General features: G+C 52.2%; 1 protein-coding gene across 1 annotated transcript in view; it reads right to left on the bottom strand.

Moving 5' to 3' along the window:
* Nucleotides 1–10,481, bottom strand: part of LOC149462983 (phospholipase A2 inhibitor gamma subunit A2-like) — a 36,014-nt gene extending 25,533 nt beyond the window's left edge. Inside the window, exon 1 of the mRNA XM_089676089.1 lies at nt 10,393–10,481. Coding sequence (XP_089532215.1) covers nt 10,393–10,408 — 16 coding nt within the window. The 5' untranslated portion in view covers nt 10,409–10,481. The remainder of the gene's footprint in view (nt 1–10,392) is intronic.
* Between the last annotated feature and the right edge of the window lie 1,716 nt (nt 10,482–12,197).

Below are 12,197 nucleotides of genomic sequence, written 5' to 3'. Positions count from 1 at the left end.
AGCAGTGGCTGCCTCAGTCTGCAGTCGATGATGAGTAGCTTTCTTCACCAGCGCAGTGAGGAAACTACTAACCAGCCGCAGCAGCAGCAGCAGCATCAGGTGGACCTGGAGCAGGAGCTCAAACAACAGGCTTGGGCCTACTTGGACAGCACCCTGCCAACCGAGGTAGACAATCCCCTTGACTACTGGGCAACGAAACTTGACCTTTGGCCCCAACTAGCTGAATTTGCCCTTGAAAGGCTGTCATGCCCGGCCAGTAGCGTGGCATCGGAGCGCGTGTTTAGTGCGGCAGGAGGTATTGTAACTCCGCGGAGGACACGACTGTCCACCCAAAGTGTGGAGAGACTCACGTTTGTGAAAATGAATCAGGCGTGGATTAGTCTGGATTTCAAACCACCAGTTCCTGACACAACTGACTAAATCCGCCATGAATCATGCCTCAAACATGTGCCACTTTGAGGTCTCCTCACACACTGCTGGTGTGTTTAATTTTTTGACATAGGGTGCTGGCAGATTACGGGCCTCCTATAGCTGCTGCCAGGCCCCTAATCTGCCATGGGCCCCTATATACCGCCTCCTCATGCTGCTGCCAAGTCCAGAGTCTGTCATGGGTCCCTGTATGGCCTCCCATTGCTGCTGTCTCCATCGCCACACTCTGCTGCCATGTGCCACTTTCAGGTCTCTTCACACTGCTGGTGTGTTAAATTTTTTGACATAGGGTGCAGGCAGATTACGGGCCTCACATAGCTGCTGCCAGGCCCCTAATCTGCCATGGGCCCCTATATACCGCCTCCTCATGCTGCTGCCAAGTCCAGAGTCTGTCATGGGTCCCTGTAAGGCCTCCCATTGCTGCTGTCTCCATCGCCACACTCTGCTGCCATGTGCCACTTTCAGGTCTCTTCACACTGCTGGTGTGTTTAATTTTTTGACATAGGGTGCAGGCAGATTACGGGCCTCACATAGCTGCTGCCAGGCCCCTAATCTGCCATGGGCCCCTATATACCGCCTCCTCATGCTGCTGCCAAGTCTAGAGTCTGTCATGGGTCCCTGTACGGCCTCCCATTGCTGCTGTCTCCATCGCCACACTCTGCTGCCATGTGCCACTTTCAGGTCTCTTCACACTGCTGGTGTGTTAAATTTTTTGACATAGGGTGCAGGCAGATTACGGGCCTCACATAGCTGCTGCCAGGCCCCTAATCTGCCATGGGCCCCTATATACCGCCTCCTCATGCTGCTGCCAAGTCTAGAGTCTCTCATGGGTCCCTGTACGGCCTCCCATTGCTGCTGTCTCCATCGCCACACTCTGCTGCCATGTGCCACTTTCAGGTCTCTTCACACTGCTGGTGTGTTAAATTTTTTGACATAGGGTGCAGGCAGATTACGGGCCTCACATAGCTGCTGCCAGGCCCCTAATCTGCCATGGGCCCCTATATACCGCCTCCTCATGCTGCTGCCAAGTCCAGAGTCTGTCATGGGTCCCTGTAAGGCCTCCCATTGCTGCTGTCTCCATCGCCACACTCTGCTGCCATGTGCCACTTTCAGGTCTCTTCACACTGCTGGTGTGTTTAATTTTTTGACATAGGGTGCAGGCAGATTACGGGCCTCACATAGCTGCTGCCAGGCCCCTAATCTGCCATGGGCCCCTATATACCGCCTCCTCATGCTGCTGCCAAGTCTAGAGTCTGTCATGGGTCCCTGTACGGCCTCCCATTGCTGCTGTCTCCATCGCCACACTCTGCTGCCATGTGCCACTTTCAGGTCTCTTCACACTGCTGGTGTGTTAAATTTTTTGACATAGGGTGCAGGCAGATTACGGGCCTCACATAGCTGCTGCCAGGCCCCTAATCTGCCATGGGCCCCTATATACCGCCTCCTCATGCTGCTGCCAAGTCTAGAGTCTCTCATGGGTCCCTGTACGGCCTCCCATTGCTGCTGTCTCCATCGCCACACTCTGCTGCCATGTGCCACTTTCAGGTCTCTTCACACTGCTGGTGTGTTAAATTTTTTGACATAGGGTGCAGGCAGATTACGGGCCTCACATAGCTGCTGCCAGGCCCCTAATCTGCCATGGGCCCCTATATACCGCCTCCTCATGCTGCTGCCAAGTCCAGAGTCTGTCATGGGTCCCTGTAAGGCCTCCCATTGCTGCTGTCTCCATCGCCACACTCTGCTGCCATGTGCCACTTTCAGGTCTCTTCACACTGCTGGTGTGTTTAATTTTTTGACATAGGGTGCAGGCAGATTACGGGCCTCACATAGCTGCTGCCAGGCCCCTAATCTGCCATGGGCCCCTATATACCGCCTCCTCATGCTGCTGCCAAGTCTAGAGTCTGTCATGGGTCCCTGTACGGCCTCCCATTGCTGCTGTCTCCATCGCCACACTCTGCTGCCATGTGCCACTTTCAGGTCTCTTCACACTGCTGGTGTGTTAAATTTTTTGACATAGGGTGCAGGCAGATTACGGGCCTCACATAGCTGCTGCCAGGCCCCTAATCTGCCATGGGCCCCTATATACCGCCTCCTCATGCTGCTGCCAAGTCCAGAGTCTGTCATGGGTCCCTGTACGGCCTCCCATTGCTGCTGTCTACATCGCCACACTCTGCTGCCATGTGCCACTTTCAGGTCTCTTCACACTGCTGGTGTGTTAAATTTTTTGACATAGGGTGCAGGCAGATTACGGGCCTCACATAGCTGCTGCCAGGCCCCTAATCTGCCATGGGCCCCTATATACCGCCTCCTCATGCTGCTGCCAAGTCCAGAGTCTGTCATGGGTCCCTGTAAGGCCTCCCATTGCTGCTGTCTCCATCGCCACACTCTGCTGCCATGTGCCACTTTCAGGTCTCTTCACACTGCTGGTGTGTTTAATTTTTTGACATAGGGTGCAGGCAGATTACGGGCCTCACATAGCTGCTGCCAGGCCCCTAATCTGCCATGGGCCCCTATATACCGCCTCCTCATGCTGCTGCCAAGTCTAGAGTCTGTCATGGGTCCCTGTACGGCCTCCCATTGCTGCTGTCTCCATCGCCACACTCTGCTGCCATGTGCCACTTTCAGGTCTCTTCACACTGCTGGTGTGTTAAATTTTTTGACATAGGGTGCAGGCAGATTACGGGCCTCACATAGCTGCTGCCAGGCCCCTAATCTGCCATGGGCCCCTATATACCGCCTCCTCATGCTGCTGCCAAGTCTAGAGTCTGTCATGGGTCCCTGTACGGCCTCCCATTGCTGCTGTCTCCATCGCCACACTCTGCTGCCATGTGCCACTTTCAGGTCTCTTCACACTGCTGGTGTGTTAAATTTTTTGACATAGGGTGCAGGCAGATTACGGGCCTCACATAGCTGCTGCCAGGCCCCTAATCTGCCATGGGCCCCTATATACCGCCTCCTCATGCTGCTGCCAAGTCCAGAGTCTGTCATGGGTCCCTGTATGGCCTCCCATTGCTGCTGTCTCCATCGCCACACTCTGCTGCCATGTGCCACTTTCAGGTCTCTTCACACTGCTGGTGTGTTTAATTTTTTGACATAGGGTGCTGCAAGATAACGGGCCTCACATAGCTGCTGCCAGGCCCCTAATCTGCCATGGGCCCCTATATACCGCCTCCTCATGCTGCTGCCAAGTCCAGAGTCTCTCATGGGTCCCTGTACGGCCTCCCATTGCTGCTGTCTCCATCGCCACACTCTGCTGCCATGTGCCACTTTCAGGTCTCTTCACACTGCTGGTGTGTTTAATTTTTTGACATAGGGTGCAGGCAGATTACGGGCCTCACATAGCTGCTGCCAGGCCCCTAATCTGCCATGGGCCCCTATATACCGCCTCCTCATGCTGCTGCCAAGTCCAGAGTCTGTCATGGGTCCCTGTACGGCCTCCCATTGCTGCTGTCTCCATCGCCACACTCTGCTGCCATGTGCCACTTTCAGGTCTCTTCACACTGCTGGTGTGTTAAATTTTTTGACATAGGGTGCAGGCAGATTACGGGCCTCACATAGCTGCTGCCAGGCCCCTAATCTGCCATGGGCCCCTATATACCGCCTCCTCATGCTGCTGCCAAGTCCAGAGTCTGTCATGGGTCCCTGTACGGCCTCCCATTGCTGCTGTCTCCATCGCCACACTCTGCTGCCATGTGCCACTTTCAGGTCTCTTCACACTGCTGGTGTGTTAAATTTTTTGACATAGGGTGCAGGCAGATTACGGGCCTCACATAGCTGCTGCCAGGCCCCTAATCTGCCATGGGCCCCTATATACCGCCTCCTCATGCTGCTGCCAAGTCCAGAGTCTGTCATGGGTCCCTGTAAGGCCTCCCATTGCTGCTGTCTCCATCGCCACACTCTGCTGCCATGTGCCACTTTCAGGTCTCTTCACACTGCTGGTGTGTTTAATTTTTTGACATAGGGTGCAGGCAGATTACGGGCCTCACATAGCTGCTGCCAGGCCCCTAATCTGCCATGGGCCCCTATATACCGCCTCCTCATGCTGCTGCCAAGTCTAGAGTCTGTCATGGGTCCCTGTACGGCCTCCCATTGCTGCTGTCTCCATCGCCACACTCTGCTGCCATGTGCCACTTTCAGGTCTCTTCACACTGCTGGTGTGTTAAATTTTTTGACATAGGGTGCAGGCAGATTACGGGCCTCACATAGCTGCTGCCAGGCCCCTAATCTGCCATGGGCCCCTATATACCGCCTCCTCATGCTGCTGCCAAGTCCAGAGTCTGTCATGGGTCCCTGTACGGCCTCCCATTGCTGCTGTCTCCATCGCCACACTCTGCTGCCATGTGCCACTTTCAGGTCTCTTCACACTGCTGGTGTGTTAAATTTTTTGACATAGGGTGCAGGCAGATTACGGGCCTCACATAGCTGCTGCCAGGCCCCTAATCTGCCATGGGCCCCTATATACCGCCTCCTCATGCTGCTGCCAAGTCCAGAGTCTGTCATGGGTCCCTGTATGGCCTCCCATTGCTGCTGTCTCCATCGCCACACTCTGCTGCCATGTGCCACTTTCAGGTCTCTTCACACTGCTGGTGTGTTTAATTTTTTGACATAGGGTGCTGCAAGATAACGGGCCTCACATAGCTGCTGCCAGGCCCCTAATCTGCCATGGGCCCCTATATACCGCCTCCTCATGCTGCTGCCAAGTCCAGAGTCTCTCATGGGTCCCTGTACGGCCTCCCATTGCTGCTGTCTCCATCGCCACACTCTGCTGCCATGTGCCACTTTCAGGTCTCTTCACACTGCTGGTGTGTTTAATTTTTTGACATAGGGTGCAGGCAGATTACGGGCCTCACATAGCTGCTGCCAGGCCCCTAATCTGCCATGGGCCCCTATATACCGCCTCCTCATGCTGCTGCCAAGTCCAGAGTCTGTCATGGGTCCCTGTACGGCCTCCCATTGCTGCTGTCTCCATCGCCACACTCTGCTGCCATGTGCCACTTTCAGGTCTCTTCACACTGCTGGTGTGTTAAATTTTTTGACATAGGGTGCAGGCAGATTACGGGCCTCACATAGCTGCTGCCAGGCCCCTAATCTGCCATGGGCCCCTATATACCGCCTCCTCATGCTGCTGCCAAGTCCAGAGTCTGTCATGGGTCCCTGTACGGCCTCCCATTGCTGCTGTCTCCATCGCCACACTCTGCTGCCATGTGCCACTTTCAGGTCTCTTCACACTGCTGGTGTGTTAAATTTTTTGACATAGGGTGCAGGCAGATTACGGGCCTCACATAGCTGCTGCCAGGCCCCTAATCTGCCATGGGCCCCTATATACCGCCTCCTCATGCTGCTGCCAAGTCTAGAGTCTCTCATGGGTCCCTGTACGGCCTCCCATTGCTGCTGTCTCCATCGCCACACTCTGCTGCCATGTGCCACTTTCAGGTCTCTTCACACTGCTGGTGTGTTAAATTTTTTGACATAGGGTGCAGGCAGATTACGGGCCTCACATAGCTGCTGCCAGGCCCCTAATCTGCCATGGGCCCCTATATACCGCCTCCTCATGCTGCTGCCAAGTCCAGAGTCTGTCATGGGTCCCTGTATGGCCTCCCATTGCTGCTGTCTCCATCGCCACACTCTGCTGCCATGTGCCACTTTCAGGTCTCTTCACACTGCTGGTGTGTTTAATTTTTTGACATAGGGTGCTGCAAGATAACGGGCCTCACATAGCTGCTGCCAGGCCCCTAATCTGCCATGGGCCCCTATATACCGCCTCCTCATGCTGCTGCCAAGTCCAGAGTCTCTCATGGGTCCCTGTACGGCCTCCCATTGCTGCTGTCTCCATCGCCACACTCTGCTGCCATGTGCCACTTTCAGGTCTCTTCACACTGCTGGTGTGTTTAATTTTTTGACATAGGGTGCAGGCAGATTACGGGCCTCACATAGCTGCTGCCAGGCCCCTAATCTGCCATGGGCCCCTATATACCGCCTCCTCATGCTGCTGCCAAGTCCAGAGTCTGTCATGGGTCCCTGTACGGCCTCCCATTGCTGCTGTCTCCATCGCCACACTCTGCTGCCATGTGCCACTTTCAGGTCTCTTCACACTGCTGGTGTGTTAAATTTTTTGACATAGGGTGCAGGCAGATTACGGGCCTCACATAGCTGCTGCCAGGCCCCTAATCTGCCATGGGCCCCTATATACCGCCTCCTCATGCTGCTGCCAAGTCTAGAGTCTGTCATGGGTCCCTGTACGGCCTCCCATTGCTGCTGTCTCCATCGCCACACTCTGCTGCCATGTGCCACTTTCAGGTCTCTTCACACTGCTGGTGTGTTAAATTTTTTGACATAGGGTGCAGGCAGATTACGGGCCTCACATAGCTGCTGCCAGGCCCCTAATCTGCCATGGGCCCCTATATACCGCCTCCTCATGCTGCTGCCAAGTCTAGAGTCTGTCATGGGTCCCTGTACGGCCTCCCATTGCTGCTGTCTCCATCGCCACACTCTGCTGCCATGTGCCACTTTCAGGTCTCTTCACACTGCTGGTGTGTTAAATTTTTTGACATAGGGTGCAGGCAGATTACGGGCCTCACATAGCTGCTGCCAGGCCCCTAATCTGCCATGGGCCCCTATATACCGCCTCCTCATGCTGCTGCCAAGTCTAGAGTCTCTCATGGGTCCCTGTACGGCCTCCCATTGCTGCTGTCTCCATCGCCACACTCTGCTGCCATGTGCCACTTTCAGGTCTCTTCACACTGCTGGTGTGTTAAATTTTTTGACATAGGGTGCAGGCAGATTACGGGCCTCACATAGCTGCTGCCAGGCCCCTAATCTGCCATGGGCCCCTATATACCGCCTCCTCATGCTGCTGCCAAGTCCAGAGTCTGTCATGGGTCCCTGTAAGGCCTCCCATTGCTGCTGTCTCCATCGCCACACTCTGCTGCCATGTGCCACTTTCAGGTCTCTTCACACTGCTGGTGTGTTTAATTTTTTGACATAGGGTGCAGGCAGATTACGGGCCTCACATAGCTGCTGCCAGGCCCCTAATCTGCCATGGGCCCCTATATACCGCCTCCTCATGCTGCTGCCAAGTCTAGAGTCTGTCATGGGTCCCTGTACGGCCTCCCATTGCTGCTGTCTCCATCGCCACACTCTGCTGCCATGTGCCACTTTCAGGTCTCTTCACACTGCTGGTGTGTTAAATTTTTTGACATAGGGTGCAGGCAGATTACGGGCCTCACATAGCTGCTGCCAGGCCCCTAATCTGCCATGGGCCCCTATATACCGCCTCCTCATGCTGCTGCCAAGTCTAGAGTCTCTCATGGGTCCCTGTACGGCCTCCCATTGCTGCTGTCTCCATCGCCACACTCTGCTGCCATGTGCCACTTTCAGGTCTCTTCACACTGCTGGTGTGTTAAATTTTTTGACATAGGGTGCAGGCAGATTACGGGCCTCACATAGCTGCTGCCAGGCCCCTAATCTGCCATGGGCCCCTATATACCGCCTCCTCATGCTGCTGCCAAGTCCAGAGTCTGTCATGGGTCCCTGTAAGGCCTCCCATTGCTGCTGTCTCCATCGCCACACTCTGCTGCCATGTGCCACTTTCAGGTCTCTTCACACTGCTGGTGTGTTAAATTTTTTGACATAGGGTGCAGGCAGATTACGGGCCTCACATAGCTGCTGCCAGGCCCCTAATCTGCCATGGGCCCCTATATACCGCCTCCTCATGCTGCTGCCAAGTCTAGAGTCTGTCATGGGTCCCTGTACGGCCTCCCATTGCTGCTGTCTCCATCGCCACACTCTGCTGCCATGTGCCACTTTCAGGTCTCTTCACACTGCTGGTGTGTTAAATTTTTTGACATAGGGTGCAGGCAGATTACGGGCCTCACATAGCTGCTGCCAGGCCCCTAATCTGCCATGGGCCCCTATATACCGCCTCCTCATGCTGCTGCCAAGTCCAGAGTCTGTCATGGGTCCCTGTATGGCCTCCCATTGCTGCTGTCTCCATCGCCACACTCTGCTGCCATGTGCCACTTTCAGGTCTCTTCACACTGCTGGTGTGTTCAATTTTTTGACATAGGGTGCTGCAAGATAACGGGCCTCACATAGCTGCTGCCAGGCCCCTAATCTGCCATGGGCCCCTATATACCGCCTCCTCATGCTGCTGCCAAGTCCAGAGTCTCTCATGGGTCCCTGTACGGCCTCCCATTGCTGCTGTCTCCATCGCCACACTCTGCTGCCATGTGCCACTTTCAGGTCTCTTCACACTGCTGGTGTGTTTAATTTTTTGACATAGGGTGCAGGCAGATTACGGGCCTCACATAGCTGCTGCCAGGCCCCTAATCTGCCATGGGCCCCTATATACCGCCTCCTCATGCTGCTGCCAAGTCCAGAGTCTGTCATGGGTCCCTGTACGGCCTCCCATTGCTGCTGTCTCCATCGCCACACTCTGCTGCCATGTGCCACTTTCAGGTCTCTTCACACTGCTGGTGTGTTAAATTTTTTGACATAGGGTGCTGGCAGATTACGGGCCTCCCATTGCTGCTGCCAGACATGTAATCTGCCATGGGCCCCCGTACCGACTCCTCATGCTGTGACGTTGCAACAAGGTGTAATTCAACCCTACATATGTTAGACCGCCTTTACGAACAGCTAAAGGCCATCACAGATTTCCTGATGTTAAAAGCGGATAAAGGTACTCCCTGTGTAACTTAGATGTCAGCCATTGTCAGCTCATGTGTGACACCTGCGCTTGCTCAGGCCCTTTGAGGAGGCCACGCTATTCGTGAGTCGGCAGGACTATGGGATGAATGAGGTCAAATCGGCCATGGGCCCCCGTACCGCCTGTTCACGCTGATGCTGGTCCCACAGTGTGACCTGGGTCCCTGTACGGCCTCCCATTGCTTCCACTCTGCCATGTGCCACTTTGAAATCTCCTCACACTCCTGCGGTTGTCCATTTTGTCATAGGTTGCTGGCAGATTACAGGCCTTCCATAGGTGCCACCAAGCCCCATATCGGCCATGGGCCCCCGTACCGCCTGGTCACGCTGCTGCTGGGCCCACAGTGTGACCTGGGTCCCTGTACCGCCTCCCATTGCTCCCACTCTGCCATGTGCCACTTTCAGGTCTCCTCACGCTCCTGCTGGTTTCCATTTTGTCATAGGTTGCTGTATGGCCTCCCATTGCTGCTGCCTCCACCGCCACACTGTGGCTCCAAACACTGGTTTTGGCCCCGTGACTGGCCAAAGGAGTGAAGTGTGCAGTGATTCTAAGATCGACGGCACTCATCTGCATGTCATACTGACAGACAGTATTATTTCTCTTCCCCAGCAGACTCCAAGGTCATTTAAATTAAAGGTACAGTGTTCTGCACTAATATTAAGTCTCTCTGAAGCCTAGAAACACCCTTTTTTAAGTTAAATTCACAGCGAATTTATTCGACTCGAATCGAATATTGTCCACGAATTCGCCGAATCAGTCGAATCGAATTTTTCATTTCTTCGCTCATCTCTAGTTGTCACATAAAGCGAATACACTCTGAAGTCGTGTTTCCACTCACCCTGTGAAAGGGTTATCTATTCTATCAAGGAGCAGTCTCTTAGCAGTCTCCTAGCCTTCTCGGCAAACAATCCTCTTCAACTCTTCCAAAATAAAGATACAGATGAGTATAACTGTATTAACTCTGATGGTTCAAGCAGCCAGGGATAAAGTTGTCAACACCTAAAAGGATTTCACAGTCATTGAACATGCACATTCTAAAGGAGTTGCTTCCACTCACCCTGTGACCGGGTTAATATAATTTGCCAACAAGAAGTCTCAGGCAAATCAACCCATCAGATTGTTCCAAGGAAGATGTGGATGTTCATGACTATATGATTCCTGCTTTGTTCAAGCATACAGTGAATAATATGGTGACCAAGTTGTCACAATTAATTAAGCATGTGGTTAAGACACTCGAAAGGAATTGCTGAAATTACCTTCTGCAAGGGCCATCTATTCTGGCAATGTTCAGTTTTCCTTTCAGGGCCATTAAAACTTGTCTCAGAGTCTTCTCAAGCCAATCAATCCTTTTCAGTCTCTTCTGAACAAAAAGATGAGGTTAACCTTTGTCCGGGCTTTGATACCTTCTTATTTAAAGTTGGCGAAATGCCTTTGAAATAGAAGCAAAGCTGTGTAAGTCTTTCAAATGCTTCCAGAGGACAGTTTGACAATTCCCTTATAGTGACTGCTGAATTGCTTGTTCTATGAGATTGGAGCATGTTGTTACAGCAGGATGTCAAAATTTTGCCCTTTTGAACAGGAAGGTGTCCAGGGTTTGGAATCACTTCTTTGATGTGTCCCTTATACTGTACATGACCATACCATTATAGGATGCTGTAGCCTTTAAACACAAGCCTACAGGGCACTTATACCCCCTTCCTGCCCAGGCCAATTTCCAGCTTTCAGCACTGTCGCTCTTTGAGTGACAATCGCGCGGTCATGCAACACTGTACCCATATGAAATTTTTATAATTTTTTGTGACAGATAGAGCTTTATTTTGGTGGTATTTAATCACCTCTGGGTTTTATATTTTTTCTTAAACAAACCAAAAACCACTGAAAATTTTGAAAAAAAAAAAGTTTTTCTTAGTTTTTGTTATAAAAGTTTGTAAATAAGTGATTTTTCTCCTTCACCGATGTGCGCTAATGAGGCTGCAGTGATGGGCACTGATAGGCTGCACTGATGGACACTGATAGGTGGCACTGATGGGCACTGATGAGGAGACACTGGTAGGTGGCACTGATGGGCATTGACAGGTATCACTGATGGGCACTGAAAGGCAGCACTGATACATGGCACTGATAGGCGGCACTGACTGGCACTGTTAGGCGGCACTGAATGGCACTGTTAGGCAGCACTGGCACTGATAGGCGGCACTGACTGGCACTGATAGGTGGCACTGAAAGGTGGCATTGATTGGCATTGATAGGTGGCGCTGACTGGCACTGATGGGTGACACTGAAAGGCAGCTCAGATGGGCACTGATAGGTGGCATTGATGTGCACTGGTAGGCACTGATATGTGGCATTGCTGTGGCACTGATGGGCACTGGCACGAGGCACTGATGAGCACTGACACAAGGCACTGATGGACACTGACAAGTGGCACTGCTGGAGCTACACTGATCCTTAGGGCACACTGATCATCAGTGCCCTGATGATCAGTGTACATGTCCCCTCCTCGGAAAGCCGATTACCGGCTCTCCTCTACTCACGAGTTGTCAGCTGATCACATGACCGAGCTGACATCTTCGGCTCTTTCCGTGATTGGTGATCCGCTGTGTCCAAGGGACAGTGCCATACATAAGAACAGTATTATTATCTTAACACTCTGTTCATTTTTCAAAAATTTAATTCAGTAAAAAATAGTTGTTTATACCAGTGAAAAGCAATCATAATGTATAAAAAAAACCCTCATCACTTGCCCAGAGTAGTCCAATATTACTATGATAAAAAAAAAAAGTCATAAAAAAGTAATTAAACATTTTTTGTTTTTAAACCATTTTTTTTAAAATTATTATTTGTTTATATTTTTATATAATGTCACCAGTCAACGTCCCTGATCACCACCACCCATTTATATAATGAAAGTAATTTCGGGTGCATTTGTTCTGTCCTGGCATTTTTGGGCATCAAGAAATGAGATTGGTCGTCAGTACAGCAAGATTGATCAGTTTTCAGATATATACCATAGTTTGTGGACTTTATACCTCTCCTACAGACTAAATAATAAACATTGATT

Source organism: Staurois parvus, unplaced genomic scaffold, assembly GCF_062004578.1.
Source record: "Staurois parvus isolate SC_StPar_1 unplaced genomic scaffold, SC_StPar_1.0 ptg000163l, whole genome shotgun sequence".
Classification (NCBI taxonomy): Eukaryota; Metazoa; Chordata; class Amphibia; order Anura; family Ranidae; genus Staurois; species Staurois parvus.
Note: the sequence above shows the minus strand (reverse complement) of the source record. Positions and strands in the feature narration are given on the sequence as shown.